The sequence below is a fragment of the Triplophysa rosa genome, linkage group LG1 (genome assembly GCF_024868665.1).
Source record: "Triplophysa rosa linkage group LG1, Trosa_1v2, whole genome shotgun sequence".
In the NCBI taxonomy this organism is placed as follows: Eukaryota; Metazoa; Chordata; class Actinopteri; order Cypriniformes; family Nemacheilidae; genus Triplophysa; species Triplophysa rosa.
In genome coordinates, this window is record NC_079890.1 from 2,457,047 (window position 1) to 2,477,646 (window position 20,600).

Consider the following 20,600-nt stretch of genomic DNA (forward strand, 5'->3'; position numbering starts at 1 on the left):
TATTCGAGCAAAAATGTTCTTTTGAGTTTGGGGTCAAATAATACATCAAACGCTCACCCAATCTCACACTTACATAGTGACTAATAATTAAAGACACGCCGTACGCTTCACCGTGTGTACAAGAAAAATGCATTTATTCTGAGAAAAGGTCCCTCACCTTGACAGCTACCAGCATCTTATCCTTGGTGGGACTGAGGTTGTAACATTCGGCCAGAAAGACTTTCCCGAAAGCCCCCTCTCCGAGTTCTCTCTTCAAAACAATGTCTCTCCGCTTAATGTGCTGCACATCTGAGAGACCCAGAGGAAGAAAACTGCCGGTTATTACAGTCGTGTTCTGCATTTCAAGGTTATCAGCAAAATAATCCAGAATCACTGTTAATTGCGTTTTTCCTCAGTCATAACATCTTGACTCACAAACGGGTCGCACTGCGAAGCACATGCCTTTTTGCATTGAATGTAATATTCATATTTTTAAAGATGCAATCTGTAACTTTTTTTATAAACGATCTTTTTTTGAATCTATGTTTATTGTCTTGTACAACACGCCTTCCAGGTGTTCTGCAACGATGCAAAATTGTAAAAAGCGCTATATGAATAAATAAATAAATGTGAACTTATCTTGTGTTGTAAAGTGCAATGATGTCAAAATGACATTTTCCATTAAATTGTACCCAACAGGACAAGTTATAATTTAAAACGATAAGATTACAAATACTTATGAATACTTGTGTACTTGCTTAACTTTACAAAAAAAGAAAAAAGAAAAAGAGGAGAAAGCCTCAGTGATATAAATTCTGCAATGCAGAGATCCAGAGTTCAAAAAATAATTTGTGATTTATAGGTTTGCTTATTGCTCTAAAAAGGAAGAGCAATGAGAGTGCTGTAGGTACGACGGTCGACACAACTTTCAAAATATAGATCCTCTGATAAACCCAAATTATCAATAATAAATTGAGATAAAGAATAAAGATGATGGTGCCCGAAAAGTCATCATTACGAGCTGAGTAGAAATACTGAAACGCCTCAGCATATTAAACATCTTTACATATGTTTCATCAAACCTTTCATTTTTCACCCTACATAGTCATTTCACACCAGGTGTACCTGTACGCTTTTGATACACAGCATGTAATTTAAATCCCAGCTGTTAACTACAATAACAGCTGTTACTTCTATCACAGCTTCCATGTTTTATCTTGACCTGCAGGATCCCCATTTTACCGCTTGGTTTGAGAGGAACGATCATAATCCTATAACGGATCTACGTAGGGGAGCACAGTATTGGTTTACAGTGTGTGAGTTTTAATGTAAAAAAATGTGATGATTGACAGATGACAGAAAATTGGCCCCTGACATTTTTATTGTCTGTAAAATAACAGGTGAAAATTGTGTAAAACATTCAGGTATTCGATATTTGTATTATTTTTATTTTTGAAACAACCATTCAGTTCATCAGTGTCTGTTATATGTGACCAAACGAAGCCCAAGGCACACAATTACACAAATAATACACCATGATGTCCCATAGGAAGAGGCACCCGAAATGAGTTGAGAAGTGAATGGCGTAAATCGGAGTGACATGAAATAAGAGTCTGTGTTTTGCATATGTGTACAGGTGTAAATAAAGGCTTCAATCGTGAGTTCTTCGCATTGTGTAAAAGGTCAGTTCCCGTACAGATGGAGTTCTCACTGTCGCAGCTGGATATTTTCTGCATATTTTTTGTCTCCGGGTTCTCTTTTTTCCAAACAAAACGAGTGCAATGCAAATGAGAGTCAACTGTAAAAGGTCTCTGTTCACCATCTGTCCAAAACTCACCTGGGACTCGCAATATTGTGCCATCCATGTTCGTTGTCCTTTCCAATTGTTTGTGCGAATTTAAAGTAGTAAAAGCAAAAATGTGACTGCAATACAACAAACCTCTCTTCACCCAGATCAGTTCTAATAGTGAAATAAATGTCCACTTTGCATTGAAGTGGTTGCATTTTTTAAAAATCTTATGTAATTGAATCTTAAAGATATTTGTTTAAAGGGATCATATATGACACGGCTAAAACAAATATTATGATTTGTTTTAGATGTAATGCAATGTGTAAACACGATTTAAGGTTCAACAAAGCTGTATTTTCCACATAGCGTGCATGTTTGTATCTCCTCTTTGCCCCGCCTCTCTGAAACGCGCTCTTCGCTCTGAAAAGCGAGGTGTGCTATGATTGGCCAGTTCACCAGTGCGAAGTGATTGGTCGAATACTGCAAGCGTGTGAGGGAAATGTAACGCCTCTTACCATATTTGGAACATCAGGTTCCTCTTCAATTGTACTGACAGGTACGCCCACCTTACTTGCGTATACATTTGGGCGATCTTAGTCAAATCAGACCACCAACTGATGTAGATTTGTGGGGGTGTGGCTACACGAGGCGTTTCAGGCAGGTCTGGGTGAGCATTCGCTTTTACATAGAATGCATCTTTTGTTCCCACACTTTCATTTAGCAATTTTACGTGTCTAATACATGCATGGGCAACTTATAACACACCAAAGACACAGAAAAACACATGTTCGCGCCATGTGACCCCTTTAACATTTTAAACTGGTCATTAATATTCTGTTGGTTGTATTTTGTTCAAACGTCTGTGCAGTGTTTAAAAACTGAAACAGGAAGGTCTTCTGGATCGGCGTTGAACCAGCGGTGTTCACGCCACCTGAAGAGGCCTACAGCCAAAACCTTACACTTCATTTATAGAGATAAAAACATAATAATACTGTCTCCTTATGTCTATTTTAATTCCATGCGAGATGATTATAGGCTACAAAATACACACTGTAAAAATAAATAAAAGTAGGAGATGATGTACTATATTAATAGCAATTGTCTGTATAACATGGAAGTGTGTATTTTGAACACAAAATGAACGGATAATGTCCAGTCAGAAAATTACCAGCATAGTTTTTAAATTGCGTTTCATTTAAAATACCTGTATTGTAGAGCATATTGCCACAAATAGGAGTCACGAGTACTTATTCTGTGTGCGTCAATTGAAATTATTTGTGGAAGACTGATTTGTTTTACTTTATGACGGTTGCTATGGTGATGCCACAAACATATTTGTGTCGATGTAGTACATCAGAGGTGCTCATTCACATATGCGTGCATACCATCAGCGACCAATTTTTACAAATCAACAAACACAGCGAACATTCATCCTTCGTATCGGCGGAAGCACAAAATTGGGGGCACCGTTCACCGGGCCTCCCATGAAATGATTATTTCTTTATTTGGTCTTTATAGCTCTATTGGGTGGTAGAGTTGGGAAACAGGAGCGGGAAAGGACCAGGATTCGAACTCGGGACGCCCGCTTATTGCCATGGGCATATATATGCATACACTTAATTAACAGAAACAATAAACCGCTTATAACCATCAGAGCAACAAATCATATTCATCACATTCATAGACAAAAGGAGACATACATGTAGTGTCCTGTGCAGAGATATCTCAAGAACAGGTCGAGTCAAGGCTCGAGTCCGTTCCCATCCCGAGAATCTCATTTATATTCACCCGTTCTGCCGGGTTTGTCCCGTCCTCTGAGTAAACCATTACACATGCGCCTGCTGTAGATGCCCAGGATGCATTACCTTAACCTTCAGCTTTCCACCTTGCCGGTGTACCTGGCTCTCCCCGCGGCCTATTTACCCAGTTCCTGTTGTGGAAGCCTCTGAATTAAAAAGCAATATCCCTGCACTCGCCGTCACACATTTATTGCTCACCCTGACCAAGCCGGTGTCAGTTCTCGGGGAATGAAATGAAAAAAGGCCACGCTGGTGGTCCTATGCTCGCGGAAATGAAACTCTTTATCTACGTTTAGAAATTGTGCTGTTCATACTTACTTAAGCAATTAAGCTGCAAAAATGAAATATTAAAACAAGACTTTCACATTATCACAGTAACAGAATATACTGTAAGCACCTTTTGTGAGAATTACAAAAGTGGTTTAGGCTGTTTATCTTTGGTTAATACTTTCATAATCCTTCATCGAGTGTGCATATCAGAGAGGTAATACACATAGAGTATAGCGGTCAGTGTTGGGTGTAACTAGTTACTGTAATTGAATTACTTTTCCTTTGAAAAGGTAAAGTAAGGGATTACACTCATTTTTTCTGTAATTTCATTACAGTTACTTCTGATGTAATTAAACTAAATACTTTGTGTAATATTTGTGTGTGCAATAGTGGAATTGACATCAAAATTCAAAGTCTAACTTTAAAATCTGTGCTTTAATGTATAATTCTCACATTTGTAATACTTTGGTCAGTTAATAAGAGTACTTTATGTAGTTTAATATTATTTATTTGAATGAATTAAAAGAGCCCTTTCATGTCTATCCTTGAATCACTTAACTAATCAAGGTTGATATAGGATATAGAAAGTAATTAGTAATAAGTAACTAAATACTTTTCGGAGAGAGTAATTTGTACAGTAATCTAATTACACTATTGAATATGTAATTAGTAACTAGTAATTAATTACTTTTTCAGAGTAACTTCCCCAACACTGATAGAGGTCTTAAAGGGATAGTTCACCTTCAAAATGTAAATTCTGTCATTATTTACGCGCCCTCTTGTAATTTCAAACCTGTATGATTTTTCTTCTTCTGCAGAACACGAAAGAAGATATTTTGATTTTTTTTTTAATAAAAATCACACAGGTTTGAAATGACAACAGGGTGAGTAAATGATGACAGACTTTTCATTTAGAAGGTGAACTATTGCTTTAAGGGTAAAATAGCAAAAACAGCATCTTCAACGTATAAGAGGAGTGAAAATGGTTCAGTAAAACCAAATTACATTTACATTTAGTCATTTAGCAGACGCTTTTATCCAAAGCTACTTACAGACGAGGGAAACAATGGAAGCAATTGGAACAACATAAGGACAATAAAAAGCATAAGTGCAATAAAAACAAACTGGTCTCATATAGCCTACCACAGTATACAGAGCTACAGCTACAGCTTCAATTTCAAAACGTTGGTGCAAAATTAAACCTTTAACATTATAAACTGACATTGTCGTGCCTTGTTTGTAAATAGCTACACAAGAATAAAGTACGCGCATCCAAAATATCTTCAACAACTGCAGCATCAAAATCATCAAAGCTTAAAATAAAAAAGGGAAATCGCCACTCTTTGACAATTCCTTTTATTTCCAAAATAAACAAGAGTTTGTCTCAGTAAAGACTGATTGTAGTGAACAAAACATTGCTGTATTATTTTCAAAAAAACGTAAATTGATAAACAGCGTGCAGATTTCCCACGTGTATTCTCTTACACTAACATGTCTCCTACGATAAACTCAAGTCTCTTTTTCAAGAGAGTGCATAACTCGTCATCCTAAAAGCAAAATCTATATCTAAAGATTTGTTTGTTTTTCATTTTTCTAGAGGAAACAGCCCGCTTTAATCTATAGTATTACAATTGAAATCCCCACCTTCCATATCTAGAACATGAATAAATAAAATGCATTATATCCTGAAATTCTAAAGAACTGTGATTTGTCGATTCGGTCCAAGGTTATGGTTTCATTGTTTTATTTTCACTACTGTATATTTACATTGTTTTCTTTAGAATTACACTTTGGCTTGTTTTCAAGTAGCTCTAAATCTCCTAGTTATTTGGTTGTGGTTGTCTGTCAAAGCACTGATGTTTTGCTGCAAATTAACTATAAGATACAATTAACATACAGTTTAAGGATTTTCAATATATTTCTTTGATACCAAGAACCTGGTTTCTGTTTGTTCTTTGAACTTCATATAAGGTTGGATGAGATGGTCAATTTACAGTACAAGTAGTAACAATGCAGCGGTCGAATCACAATCTTTGAGTATGTTAAGAGCTCTAATACACCGTCCTGCTTTAATTCACGATGCCCTTAATCTGAACGCGTGCCTTTGTCCTCTGACTCTTACAATCAAAGTTTTTGTGTCCAGAACAATGAAGGTGTAGGTGGGAGATGGACGTATCTTATGTGCAATAAACATAACTCATTCATGGTTGGATACAGTGTGGTTAATCTGATGAAGCAGGAGAAACGGATGGATATTGCAAAAGATTGATAAAGCAATAGACCCTTTGCAAGCAGTTTGATTGACAAGCGATCTGACCAATCGTAAAGCCGATAATATGTGCCCCCGTGACTGACCGCCATTTTGTCCGACAAACAAACCAGTCCGACAAACCTGGCATAGTAGAGCTTTGGTGATTAATATTAAAAAATGCTTTTTAATTATTGTAATAGTAAACTGAACGATATATACCCAGCTTTAATGGACGTTCACACTATAACGATAAATGATAACTAAGTTATAACTTTTATAAATCATTCTAACTGAAAGAGAATAGCGGAGTTCACATCACAACTATACCAATACAGATACGAGACACGGTATTGTTGAAATCATTAATGTACGAGTTACAGACAGAAGCGTTCTGATATTTAAAAGTTTACTTTCGTTTTCACAAAGAAGGATCACGGCCGACCAAAACTCTGCCCGAAGTCACTCTCTCTCTAAAATTGTCATTACTACAAATTTTCAAGTAAATATAAACACTTAATACAAAACATTTAGGTTAGCTATACACCCATTTGTGTGACAGTAGAAGCCTACTGCATCGCGCGAGTTTAGCGTTAACGTTATCGTCTGCTGGTGTGGACACAAATGTACACTGGGAGTGCATGGCTGATACCGAAAGCTTGTCGGACATAGCAACAGAAGGGAGGCGGGGTTTTTGCGAAGGGTCAATTGCTTTACTTTAAAACAAAAGAAGTGACGTGAACACTTCCACAGCTCTACTTCATCTCGAAACTGCACGTTTTCAATGGAAGTGTTATGATCTGTTCTGTGTTCCCCTGATATTATGGACTTTTATATTATTTCCTGTCTTGTGCCCTGTTTTGTAGTTAATGTCAAGTGTTGTCTTTCTGTAACATTTGAAGAACCAGGCAGAGCGTAGATCCAAATGCAGTTTAGAAATTTAATTAAATAAACAAAGACCAAACAAACCAAGGTCATCTACGAGCAATACAGGAACGTAAAACAAAGACCGACCCCCAAACAAAGGAAACACTATGGCTTAAATACACGGGGATAACAAGGAAACAGGAAACACCCGGGGAAACTAATTAACACGAAAAACTACAAATTACTACAAAACAGGAAATAATATAAAAGTCCATAATAACAGGGGAACACAGAACAGATCATAACAGGAAGGTTATCATTTTATTTGTACGTATCTAAATATGTATAACGTGGTAAAATGTTTCATATGATATAAAAATCGTTCATTTGAAGAAAGAAAGTCAATTATTTCATTTGAAAACTAAACTTTTATTTAAAAACTAAAATGGATGACTTGGACCAAACAATGATGAAAAAGCAGCCAATAAGAGCCCATAAAAGATGGAAATTCTTTCAAAACCCTTTTAAAGGCTTGGAAGCGAATTGATAACATGAAAAAAGCACAAATCTAATATAATCGCACTGATTTTTTCAACGAGAGCTAAGTAGCACAGTTCAATACTGTACATTGTCATTGCTGTAGTTTTGGAATATTTCCTAATATCGTGCTTTTGCGTGAATTTGATTCATTTGTATGTCTATTTACCTGTATTCTGTATTGATTCTTTTCGATATGATTTGTTTGAAGGTACACAGTCTTGATGAATGAGCCTCAGCCAGCAGCTCACTGTTTAACATCATGCATGCTTACAATGCACAGTCAGGAGCTTGTATTTATAGCCTGTGAGATCACAGCAGATAGCAGTAAACGCTTGTGTACTGCCTTCCTTCAGGAATAGTGCTCTGTGAATAATGATCTTTAGTTTCCTGCATGTGAGCCAAGCGCCACGGCTTTCCTGCGCCTTATATACTGGAGGAGGACAGGACGTGCTATGTTTTCAGTTATCAATCCCAGCAGCAATGCATTAAAGGGACATGTCATGGACGACAGCATTCTCCTTGGGTTGTTTAGTGTACAAAACTCCTTACTTTGTCCACCAAGACAATCATGTGTAGGTTATTAATAATATAGGACCAACTACATTTACACATCAACAATAATGAGGCATTTAGTCCTGATTATTATTGCTCACAAGTTGCTCTTTTATTGCTCGGATCAATTTCAACTTTGCCAATCTCTTTACCATCTCTTCTCTTTACAGAAAAGGGATTTCTCTCTTAGTAGTTTTGTCTTGGTTCCCAGTACAAATATCTTTAAAAACACAAAACCAACGCAAGTGAATAGGGGCCAGTTAACAACATTCTTCAAAATATCTTCTCTCGTGTTTTGCTGAAGAAAGAGAGTCATACAGGTTTGAAATGACAAAAGGGTGCAGTAAATGATGACAATTTTTATTTTTAGGTCACTTTAACTCGCTTTATTTGTATCTTTTTGTAGAAAACAAGACTTAATATCTTAGGTAATTTCGATTCAAGTAAATGTATTGTGATTTTACACTTTGTAGATATTTTATATACTGGAAAACAAAAATACAGAGGTGGACTGTACTACCATTTCGACTCTCAAGTACTATTTAATTAAACGTTTTTACCTTGATTTTTTTACTTCAGTACATTTTAAAGCATATACAGTAGCATACTTTTTACGCAATTACATTTTTATAAATACAAAATGTCAATTTTTTACCTTTAAGTCCATTTAAATTCGAGCACTTCTACAGTAAAAAGTATGATCTATGCTTTATAATGTAGTTAAGTATTTTTCAAAAATAACAACACTTGAGTAAAGTAAAAGTACTTAAGTAAGTCTCCCTCTGCACAAAACAACAACAAACAAAAAAAAAACAAAGAACGACTTAAGCAAAACACTCCTTTTCTGCTCTATTTGATCTCATTGCTTTTAGGAAAAACCTAAGATATTAAAGATATTTTATTTGTTATTGTCTTTTTATTGTGGGTTAGGTAGGTCAGAAACCTCTTACCATAAGTTTAAGGTGGACAACTGTCATGTAAATTACTACAAGACATTCCAGGAAAAGAACAAACTGTCAAAGAGTTTAGAGCGCTGCAGAGTACGTGTGGCCATATGGATATGTTGATCAATTATAGCTCTGAGAACAAACACTGTTATTAAGCCATATTTTCTAATATACATTTAGTTTCCTTTACAGTGGGCAGTCCACATTTACACACAGAACCGCGGTGTTCACACAGACTTTATGTGCCGTGTCCTGAGGCGCAGTTAATGCCCTTGGGGTCTGCCTGCAGGCGACAGCCGCGACACACAAGAATCTACCCTTCAAATACATCCTTAAGAGTCAATGGCATGACCACATGAGAGGCTGAGATCTCAGTTTTCCTGCCAGATGAAGTAAAACCCTACAAACAGGACTGAGTTCAACCCAAGTTGAAAAGGAAATGCAGCACAACTCGATTGTAATTGCAAAATAGGTGTGAATAAGCAATTGAAACAGTAAATGACATTACAGTAGCTGCATAATGTAAGTAAACTGTTTGAAATGAGCTCAATTGCTATTGTGAATTTTCTTTCAGTATTTCTATACAGTCATACAAACTGATATGGATTCTAGCAATTGTTTTTTTTGTATTTTGGTCTGATTGGTAGAATTGTGGATGTGAATTGTGATTTGTATTAACTTTTTCCCTGCCACCCTTTTTTTAAGTTTCCAGCCAGTGCCAGCGTTTCTTAAAATATTTTTTCAGGCCATCAGAATGTTTTTTTCCTATGAAAATATGAATACACACGCATGCACACACACATTTCATATTTCTTCAAAGATACAACATTGTGAACAAAAAGCTGAGTTTTTTTTTTGTCAAAGACACAAATTAGATTTAAAACGATGATCAAAACAGACAAATATTTTTTTGTTTCTGGATCTGTATACAGTATGCTGCACCCTTTCAGAAGATGGGTAACAGCGCCTCCTACTACACAACAGTGAAAACATGAATTGACGGACATTTCCGCTAATTGCAAGGAAGCGCTGTGTCAAAATTGACTGAAAAATCTGGCAATGGCGACAAAAGAGTTAACTAAAGTCTGTAACCTTAAAGATCGGAATATACTACATGACTTTTAAAACATTTGCTGACTTGTAAATAGTTACAGAGAAAAACTGTACCAAAACTATACACTAACACGACTTTGAAATTGTGCACAAACACAACAGATTTGCACAGAAACACTTCACGACTTATGAAACAAAAATGGATGTGTGCGGATGACAGCAGTACAGTATTTAGCGTACAAATAACCCACATGCATTCGGACGCTCTACAGAGTAAGACAGGAGTCATACAGTTTTAAAATTGTCTCGAAATATCAAATAAAAAAGGTGTTGATATCCTTCGACTGGTGGAATTAGAGTCTTAAGCTAAAAAATCTGTGCTCATCACACACTATGCCATAAAACTGGCGCAGACTTTTAGCAACTATTTGTCAACTCGTCCAGACTGCAAATCAGGGCAACAATCTGAGCAATAGTCACGTAGTGTATTTTAGCCCGTGAACTGTGAAAACTGTGAACGTCTGACGCTTATCGTCTACATATCTTTCAAATTTGGTGATGGTCTATCGGTCAAAATTCCCACGATGAACCCTGGGCCATTTTTCTACAGGGTATCTTTTTTCTGAATTATTAAACTTGCTCCTGCTCATGGGTAAAGTGCATTGCAGTATCTCTCGGCGTGAGGAGTAAAAATATACCCTCCACTTCCAAGTAACTGTCATTTAAATATGACACACTCATCAGGTCCGGGCACGGCCATGATGGTTATGTATCTACAGCTATAAAGATTTTATGCCATCCATTATGCATAAAGAGTTAATTTATTCATGAGGGCAAAATGTGATTGTCCCCCTTCCTTTGGTTTTCCTTTCGTAGCCATCAGTGCTCTCTGTGAACAGACCACTGCGTTGTGCCTGGAATATAAATAGAGTATGTGTGTGTTGATGTGCTCACGTCCCATATATACTATACCATGTGCTATAAATCAACCGGAGCCCCTTTACCCTCTAAATCTGGTTAAAAAACCCTGTGCCGACCGCATGTATTCCGATTAATTACATTAAAGGTCTAAACTAAGACGCACCATTAGCTACAGTAAAGTCATTTTCAATATGGAACTCTTCGGTCACGACGGGATCCCAAAATAGCAAATAAATATATAAATGATCTCATAAATCTTAACGGGAGCGTAAACGTTCGTGGCCAAGAAACGTCATTTACGCAAACAATGAGGTTGGTATTCGTGCCTGTGTGATAAGATCAAGCTACGGATATACAAAAGTCATCTATTTTTAACAAAACACTCCGTATTCAAACAATATCTTGACGATCACACATATAATAGTGTAGCGTTTGCCGAACAGTGTTCCACAAACCCAGATTACACTCATGTATACTTGAGTACTAAAGTCAAATACAACAGTTCAACTAAATAATTTGAAGATTTTCAATGACACAATTCTTAACTATTGCCTCTCTATCGCCATCTCTGTTTGAAACATAAAACTGCAGGTTACTTTACGCACTATTATTTATTGGACTGCTGTCAAATGACGTCAAAACGAGGCCCGACAGACTAACTAATAAAAAATAAAAAAAATATTATCACAGACTCGACTTTGTGAATCGGCGTTAAGGTAAATAAAATTCATGTATTACAAGAACAAACCGGCGAGAGAATACTAATAACACGGATAGATACTCACAGGTGGTTGGCTTGTTACAGTTATGTCCGTGTCTGAAGTACTGCGGGTTCTCTATGACAGGAATACGACTCATGCCGATGATGACAGCATCGGGTCCCGCATCCATAGAGCAGGGCGTGACGATCCCATGGTTGACGTGATGAAGGGGGCTGGCCGAGTCTTCCTCCCCACTGATAACTGCTACAGGACCTAAAGAAGGAATACACAGACAATCAATGCACATGAACAGATACAATATGTGAACATTAGTTTTCCAATAAATAATGAACCACCATTATTTAGAACCATTGACAAGCCGTAATTTTATTGAATGTACTTCTAAAGCTTTTCACAATTATGCATTGTTGTGCAGCTAAATATAGACCATAAAGACATCGAAAATTGAACTCAGATCGCTGTTCTTCTTACCCTTAAAGTGAATAATGAAATATTATACTTTAAACGCCAACTGCTTAGAAGCACTAAATAACCATCAACTCATTTCACAAACAAACTTTTGAGTGACTACACAATACTACATTACAAAAATCTTTAAAGCCCATTTATCACGTTTTTCAATTGATTCAATGTGAAATGGAAAGCTTTCTGAATACCTTTAAATTTTGCCACCTGACGGAGAGAAATTGAACGGAGGAGGTTTGGGAATAAATTGCAGGGTTTTACTGTCAGTACAGATGGAATTTTCCAACAACCCCACATCAAATGTCTTCACACAAAACTGTTTTGGACCAGCAGTCTTTTCTGTAAAGTTAACCATAATTTCTCTGACTATATCGCCAACTCTGTTTGAAGCATATCTTCATATTGGATGAAATTAAAATGTCAAACTGACATTACCTGTGAATCATACGAATCATTCTTATTCAATTCAATTCAATTCCATTCAATTTTATTTATATAGCGCTTTTCACAATGTGCATTGTTCCAAAGCAGCTTTACCGGAGAAAATAAGAAAAACACAGAAAGGTAAAACACAGTACAGTGCATGGTGTTTATAGACCAAGCAAGATCATTATAAAAAATAATATCTAATAAATAAATGATTAAATAAATAAATGCAGTCTCCCGGTGAGCAAGCCAACACTGCACTGCTGCACTGCTGTGGCGTGGAACCCAAACTCCAATGATGAATAAATGGAGAAAAAAAAAACCTCGGGGGAAACCAGGCTCAGCCGGGAGGGCCAGATCTCCTCTGACGTGTCATAGCTGCACTCAGTGACCCCGACCAAAGCCACCGAGCAACGTCCACGAAGAACAGGGAGAGCCCACGAGCCGCAACCCAGGAAGCCCCACCCGCCGAAAACAGCATGTATATGGAGAATAGCAAGGGTCCTAAAACCGATCCCTGAGGTAATCCATAATTTACTTGCGTTAGATTTGATGATTCCCCATTTAAATGGACAAATTGATGTCTGTCTGATAAGTAAGATCTGAAACATTCTTATAAGCTTATCATTGTGAATCGGGGTAAAATAAAGAGATTTTTATGTACTTGCTCAATAAATCATATTTTCAACTAAAGCTACTAGAGATATATCGATACAAAATTTCTCCACCGATACCAATAGCCACTTATTCAGAGTGATATCTGCCGATCCCGATTCTGAAGATAATATTTCTTAACTTATGTTATTCATTCATATAATGACTGTTAACCCTTTAGGCGCCAGGGTTTTTTGGAAAACATGCTGGATTTTGACATCAAGATTTCAAAAGCTTGTGGCTTGAAAGGACTTAAAGATAGAGATCTTCTGTAAATTAGAAAAATGTTGGGCATGACCAAAAGTTTATGGGGTGTAAATATACTCATCTAATTTGCATATTATGATGTCATCAGGGGCGGCCAACTTGAATTTCATAATATTCAGGAAATGGTAGATATTGATTGAAATTTGATGAAATTGATGTTTGAACTTATTTGCATGTTTTTTTTTTAGTCTTTGATCCTTATTCCAAATGTTCCACCACGTTCACCCCTGCCACCCCCATCTCCGTTAGGCAAAGGGTAGAAATGATCGCTCGTTTGTGCTTCGTGAACATTCTCGCCTTGCACGGCGGCACCATTGCGCTGCACAGATGTACCGGGAGACGCGCGGTCATTAGACGACCGATCGTGATTTCCAAAAGGCAAATATTCCCCTTCAGAGTCAGAATCGGTGAATAACATTCGCTACACATCCTCGCGGTACAACCTTTTATTAGCCATTTGGCGATTTTCTCTCACAAATCTCACAATTTACTCTGACGCTCTGAACTGAACTGCTTCCGCTTCAATGACACGATAGCTCACTTGCTCTGCTATTTGCTCGAACACTTTGAATAGGAACATGACGTCATTTTGGTCTAGAATCGAAGTACTACATGTCTGCCATCTAGTGGTATGGAATACAAATGAGATATTACACCATATTAGGATCTACAGCCTATTTTATGAAGTATGACGTCTTGTCGCAATTCTGCGACTTTGGCGCTTAGAGGGTTAATGTTAAACATCAAACTAGAGATGTTTCTTCAAATTTTCTATATGCAAAGCACAAATTCATTTCATTTTCCTGTCCTCTTTTCATTGACAAGACATATCGATCCTGATCATCGGCTCTTTTTAAACTATTGACCGTTAGCCGATAGGGTGAACAAATGCTTTTATCAACCGAAACCGATCATTGGGCGATATATCTTTGCATCTCTAAAGTTACAGATTGTAGCTTTAAATGTAAAAAGCCTCTTTGATGTAGTTCTAAATATAGGCACCCAATATGCATTATTTGACTGCAACAAAACGCACAGCATCCACAAAATTATGTAAGACACCTGAAGAAACCTGACATATTTTTTCCACACCTTTTGCATCTCAGGGTTTTGGAGTTTGCCCAAACCTGCTAGGTGAAACCTCATCTTGTGTAAACCAAGGTGTAAGGTGTGTGAAGTCTTGCCATAAGAGCGGCCAGGCAGCAGGACACAAATAACAAATGAAAGTCACCTGCATCTGATTTTACATAGAAAATGTGGGGTACAGTGTTATGGATCTTGTGCTGAGATAGGGGACTTGTTGCATAAATCATTCAAGTTAATCTCTTTTATATTTGCATTAGTGTTTTTGTCAGCTGGATTAATACTGGTATGCATCATATGTATTCAGAAAAGCATACATATTATGCATACCAGTATTATCTCTTGTTTATAAGTAAATGAATTGAAACTGAATTGAATTAATCATCTGAAATAATCTAGAGTCACTTTAGCTCATAACGTGCAAAAACACGCAGCTTTATACATGCACAACAAACAGAAGTGCACATCTTTCCGTTTGACATTCAGGATTCTAGTATGACACAAAGTAAATCTGAGAGTTGGATATTAAAGATTTCACAGTAACACTTGGGGTTCCCAGTGAAATCTCATACAAACCACCAATATTTATGGTCTTTCACAAAGTAGGGCTTCAGAAAATTTATGACGGCTCCATTGGACAGACCATTCATTTAGTTTACGGTTGTATAAAAAGCTTGAGGGAAAAACTGGGGACATACTGTGTTTTATACTACAAAAATGCTAAATGTACCAAATGCAAAGCGGTTATTGAAGCTCATGAAAACGTGTCAAGGTTAAATAAATAAATAACTTATGTTTTGTTTATAATGGGTGCCATCCATTATTCTTAATCGTGATTCTCATCACTTAAAACTTTGATAAGACCAAATTAAAAGGAGTACAACAAGTACCACTATTAAATATAAATGCATCATTTAAATAATATATCATTGCTTTTTTATTAAAAAGAAAAGAATTGTGAAGGCAAGTTTGCGTTTGGGTCAATTATTTTTCTTTTAACTTAGTTGAGAAACATGACATGTACATGTTTTTGACAGCGATTGCAAATGCATTCCTATTTCAATAAATCATCCACTTTCATGATTAAAATCGAGGGCTTATTGAACCACACCGTCAATGCAATACAGTGTTTAAAGCTCTTAAAAACAGATGATTCATGATTTGAACCTCCGTCTGCATATGATCATAAAAGCTCATTTATATCTCTGATCTATTGCAAAGGCAAATGATTGTTACTGTATCATGCAACCACACTGTGCTATATTTTAAAAGAAAATACGTTAATAAACAGTTCAGGAAACAAGAGACTAGAAACCAGGACTGTGGTGAACACGTGACTAGCCTGACAAGAGAAAAACTAGAACTCAACATGTGTAATCTTTCAAAGTATATGAGAAAAGCAAAGCAAGCACTATTCGCTGTTGTATTTTCCCATTGGCTCGGCTCGATTCCTGGTCCACACCAGAACACACACACACACGCACGTACATGCGCACACACACACTATACATTTTCCTGGACTGAAAAGCACTGAAAAAATAAAGGGCTGCTTTCATCAGTCAGACTCCAGTCGTTTAAACCCAGGGAGGTGTGATCAAAATGGATAATGTTGCATCATCCCAGGCAGTTGGCGGTGGGCCACGACTGAGCGGGGGCCATTAAATATTTACCTTTTATTATACGCTCGCACAAAAACATGTGATCGCTCAGATACCGATAGTAAGTCCTCCAACGATCAGGCTATTCAAAACCCAAAAGACCCATTCAAAAGCCTCAGCAGCGGGCCAAATGCTGCAAAATAGATTCGGACTATACAAAGCCTGAGCTGTAGATGAAGCCGAACTCTGCTGTGTGAAAGCTACGGGCTGCATAGAGACGAATAACCACACAATGTTCAGATCACACTGAATGCGATGTTATATCCCACAGTGCAATGCACCCATCCTGTCTTGCCATTTCAAATGTGACCATGGAACGTTTCATTTCCTTACCTTGTTTCTCCTTGACTATAATGCAAATATCATATGTATTTCTGAGATGATAACTTGACGCCACTTACTGAAATACATAAGCAACTTAACGAGGTCATGTAGCAAGCAGTTCATTCTCTTTTTAGCGTAGTATTTAAAAACTGTGTTGTAAGCAGTTGTGCTAGTATCTTATTCCGAACACAGCCATGTCTTCAGCTAACAGCTAATATTGATATTTGAGTAAACTGCATTAACAAGAGTGTGTGATTTATTGTTGACGTCGTAAACATTGAATAGAATCTCAGAATTCGGTCAACCAAATTGCTATCAGGCAATTAAACTCTGGCTTTTTTGGTTAAACCAATCACTGACATGGGTCATTCAATTGCTCAAAGCCATAATGACTTGTCAATAAACGAAGCAAGGTGGAACTAAAAATATAGCCGCAAGCAAACATGATCAGGGTCCAAGCAGGTTTAGACAAATAGGCCGAATATTTCTGAATTAGAACATTTGAAAGAACAGGTGCTGTGAATAATTTGCATTGTTTCTGGTCGATTGCAAATCAGTTGTATAGTGCCCCTATTAACAGAATTTGATTTCAGAAATTGATATCAGAGGCTGTATCAGGACTAGGTCTGTCATGATATCAGATTTTTACTACCTGATTCATGTGGCCAAAATCATTTACAATAACCATATAACCGCGATACCTATTGACATGATTTTAAACAAATAAACAAATATTTAAAAAATGCTAACAGTCAAAATCATCTTTAATTTTGTTTTATTTTGTGTTTTCTTTTCTTTGGCCAACGAAAGAGTGTCATACCATCAATTATACCACCCCGATATTTTCTCTCTGATAATCGTGCCTCTAAATGGCATGTAACAGTGATTGATCATGGTTCTTGCTGTCTCTGTGTGCGGTTCTTATCCAGTTTAAACTGAAAAAAGCAAGGAACCTTTAGCCGCAGTCAAAGGTCTGGCTACACGAGACTAACTAAATAATTACACATCCGGGTTAATGGCACAGATAGCACTTCTTTCATCACGTCTGTGAGGCACGAAGGGAATGAAATTGAATCAATAACCACAGCCAATTAAAACTCCCCAAACCAAAGTACATACGTTCAGTCTGAAGAGTTCAGTCTGAAGAGTCTAAAAATACATCTACAAACGGCATGGTAAACAGAGCGCAAAGGTACACACTGGCTAATCTTAAATGTGCGGTACAGCTGATGACAGAGGTGAGCCGCCGTCACCCAATATCTGGGTTAGCATAATGGTCCAATCAGTCACAGCGCTAAAGGCAAGAATGTCATTATTGTCTGATTTTACTCAAGCCGTGCTGCAGATAGTTATGTAACATGCTTCAAATCAGCATTTCTAGCTCTTCAGTTATAATTCTAGATAGAAGTCCCTTAAAACCAAGTACAACACACAGAGACACACGCGCACTGCACCTGTGTAAATGTCACAGTATTACACAGCAAACAAACAAGCTCAAACCGAGATTAAAAAGAAAGTGTAAAACATTCAATTTCAATAATTCTGAGCTTGTTAAAAATAAAAGCATTTTGTTTTTTGTGGTTTTTGTGACCATGTTATGCTGTCAAGAACTTGATGCGACACTGGGATTCCTCTTTTGACACTCTCTGTTTCCAAAGGCAGAAAAATGTCACTAAAGGGCACATACATTACTAAATTAGCATTTTGGAAGAACAAATTATATTTTAAAGGTGACGTATTTCACAGTATTTCGAGATCTTCGTTGTGTTTTTGTGGTGCACTGTAACAGGAGTTCACTCGTAGTTTGAGAAAAAATATTTGAACATATTTTACCTTTATTCTTCACCGCTGTTTCTCTTATTACAAAATGACCCTCATTCCGATACGCTCTGATTGGTCAAGCTGACCCAATCTGTTGTGACTGGTCACCAGCGAGTTTCGGCATCACAGTCTGTTGTGATTGGTCAAACGCTCAAAGCTTCAGTGGAGAATGTCCCGCCTTCCAATACCGTTAGCGTTAGCTCTTAGCAATAAACAGTAAGAATGGCTTCAGTTTCACATCGTTAGTTCAACACACGAATCAACACAGAAGCCTTTCTTTCAAACATAATGGAGGCCTGCTAATGTGTGAAAGTGTGCATGTGTAAACGTCAATCCTTGTTAGAGATCACGATTGTGTTTTTACCCTACTATGGCGAGGTCGAGGTGCACTGTCTACGATGGCGAGGGACGTAACACGAATAGGTTCCAATTGTGCGTCAGATCGGTTCCATAAATAGTAATATCAAGTTATGCTTGATCAGTTTTGACCCGAGCTGGACGCTAGCGCATCATCCTATATACACTGTCACCTCTTCATATGTCCATTCAAGTAGAAAATGAAAAGTGAGAAATGAAAAACACTGGTAAAAAAAACCCTTGTTTTTCATGTCCTGAGAGCAATCAAACACAAGGGGAAATCCTGACTGAGGTTGTCATAATTCACGCATGAAAGGGTTAGAGATATATGAAAATAATTCACTCCCCCTCATGCCATCACAAATCTTCAACTGAACACAAAGATCAAAAAACATATCTGTCACATCATGCATATGTATAGATTCAAAATACCGACGCTCCAAAAAGCACACCATAAAAATAACCCAAATGACTCCATTGGGTTAATAAACCACATGAATGTTTGAGAAACAATATTTTCATCTTATTTAGCGAAATCAAGGCCTGTAAAAATACTACACTCAATCAAGTCAAGTGGTCATAATATATTCCATCATGAGATGCTGAAGTTACTGAATTTAGTGCTCTTAGGGATTTTTTGTTTCGTTTTAATTAGTGGATATTTTTATAAAAATCTTTACGTTTCACTGACAAAAGTAAGTCATATACAGTACATCTGCGATGTCGTGAGCGTGAATAAATTATAAGCAAATTTATTTTTCGGAGGAACTGTTCCTTTAATGATGTGAATCAAGGTACTGCTCTCAAGCTTTTAGTATATCTCCATTTTACAGAACTAAACTAGGATTAAAATATAATAAACTGACTTTTTTGTACTTAAATTGTGAACATGTCACGGTTTTGACATCAACAACTGTGCAGATTTCAGAAAGACACGTTTCTTTGGAATCAATGAAGGGTCTTTTTGGACCAAAGAGAGGTGAGCCCTAAAAGACTGTGGAACGCTTTTCAATTTTCTCTCTCAAAAGACCCTTTTAGGAACAAGAACTTTATGTGAAGCAGTACTTGTACATTTGCACTTGCGCACTTATTCTACGCACTTATAAGGGCACTTATGCCATAACAAAACGGAGACCATCAGATGTATTTAAATAATTTGCACATTTATCAAAGGTTCGCACTGTGTTTTGTTAATTCCTGCTCTTTCAGATGTCACAGAAACGTTCAATGAGGCTGCCTGAGGTTTATCATCGCTTACATGAAGGCAAACGGCTCTTTCAATAGAAGCTGAGAAGGGTTACGGACAGATTTTGTTGCGTGAGGAGGAAGGAATATCCTCAAGCAATCAGTGTGCTGTCGAACGATATGAAGCTTTTTTTGAAGTCGCAATCCCTTTTTAATTCATTATTTTCTATTTCTGCCCTTGAAGTCATTTTGTTATGCATGAACCAAGACAAATATACGTATCTCACGCTTGATGTGCCCGTCTGTAATGCCTATATTAGCAGAGGTGCCGCCTGTGATTGGCATAAGCGGGTGGCTTTTTAAACCACTTAATGTCGCTGCCAAACACTGTCCAAACACTTACCATTCCTGCTCCGGTTTATGTTCTTGTGATATAACATGATTCACACACATTTTCTCTGAGTAACTTCCAGACACTGTGAGTGGATAATTAAGCTGTCACTTCAAGAAAAGATCAAAAGGTGCAAGACATATAATGTAAAATAATAAAGTCTTATAATTGGCTTTAAAAATCAATGTTGCTTAACCTTTACATGACGCCTCTATATACGCACATAAAGATTTTTCATAACACGCATACATAACAACTTGTAATAATATTTGTGTGTGCATT

The 20,600-nt window shown here is 37.1% G+C and overlaps 1 protein-coding gene across 1 annotated transcript in view; it reads right to left on the reverse strand.

Moving 5' to 3' along the window:
* The window catches only part of ntrk3b (neurotrophic tyrosine kinase, receptor, type 3b), a 109,675-nt gene that overhangs the window by 13,651 nt on the left and 75,424 nt on the right, over positions 1 to 20,600 (reverse strand). The window contains exons 12-13 of the mRNA XM_057340332.1: positions 11,751 to 11,939; positions 158 to 288 (exon numbers count right to left, since the gene is read on the reverse strand). Coding sequence (XP_057196315.1) covers positions 158 to 288; positions 11,751 to 11,939 — 320 coding nt within the window. The remainder of the gene's footprint in view (positions 1 to 157; positions 289 to 11,750; positions 11,940 to 20,600) is intronic.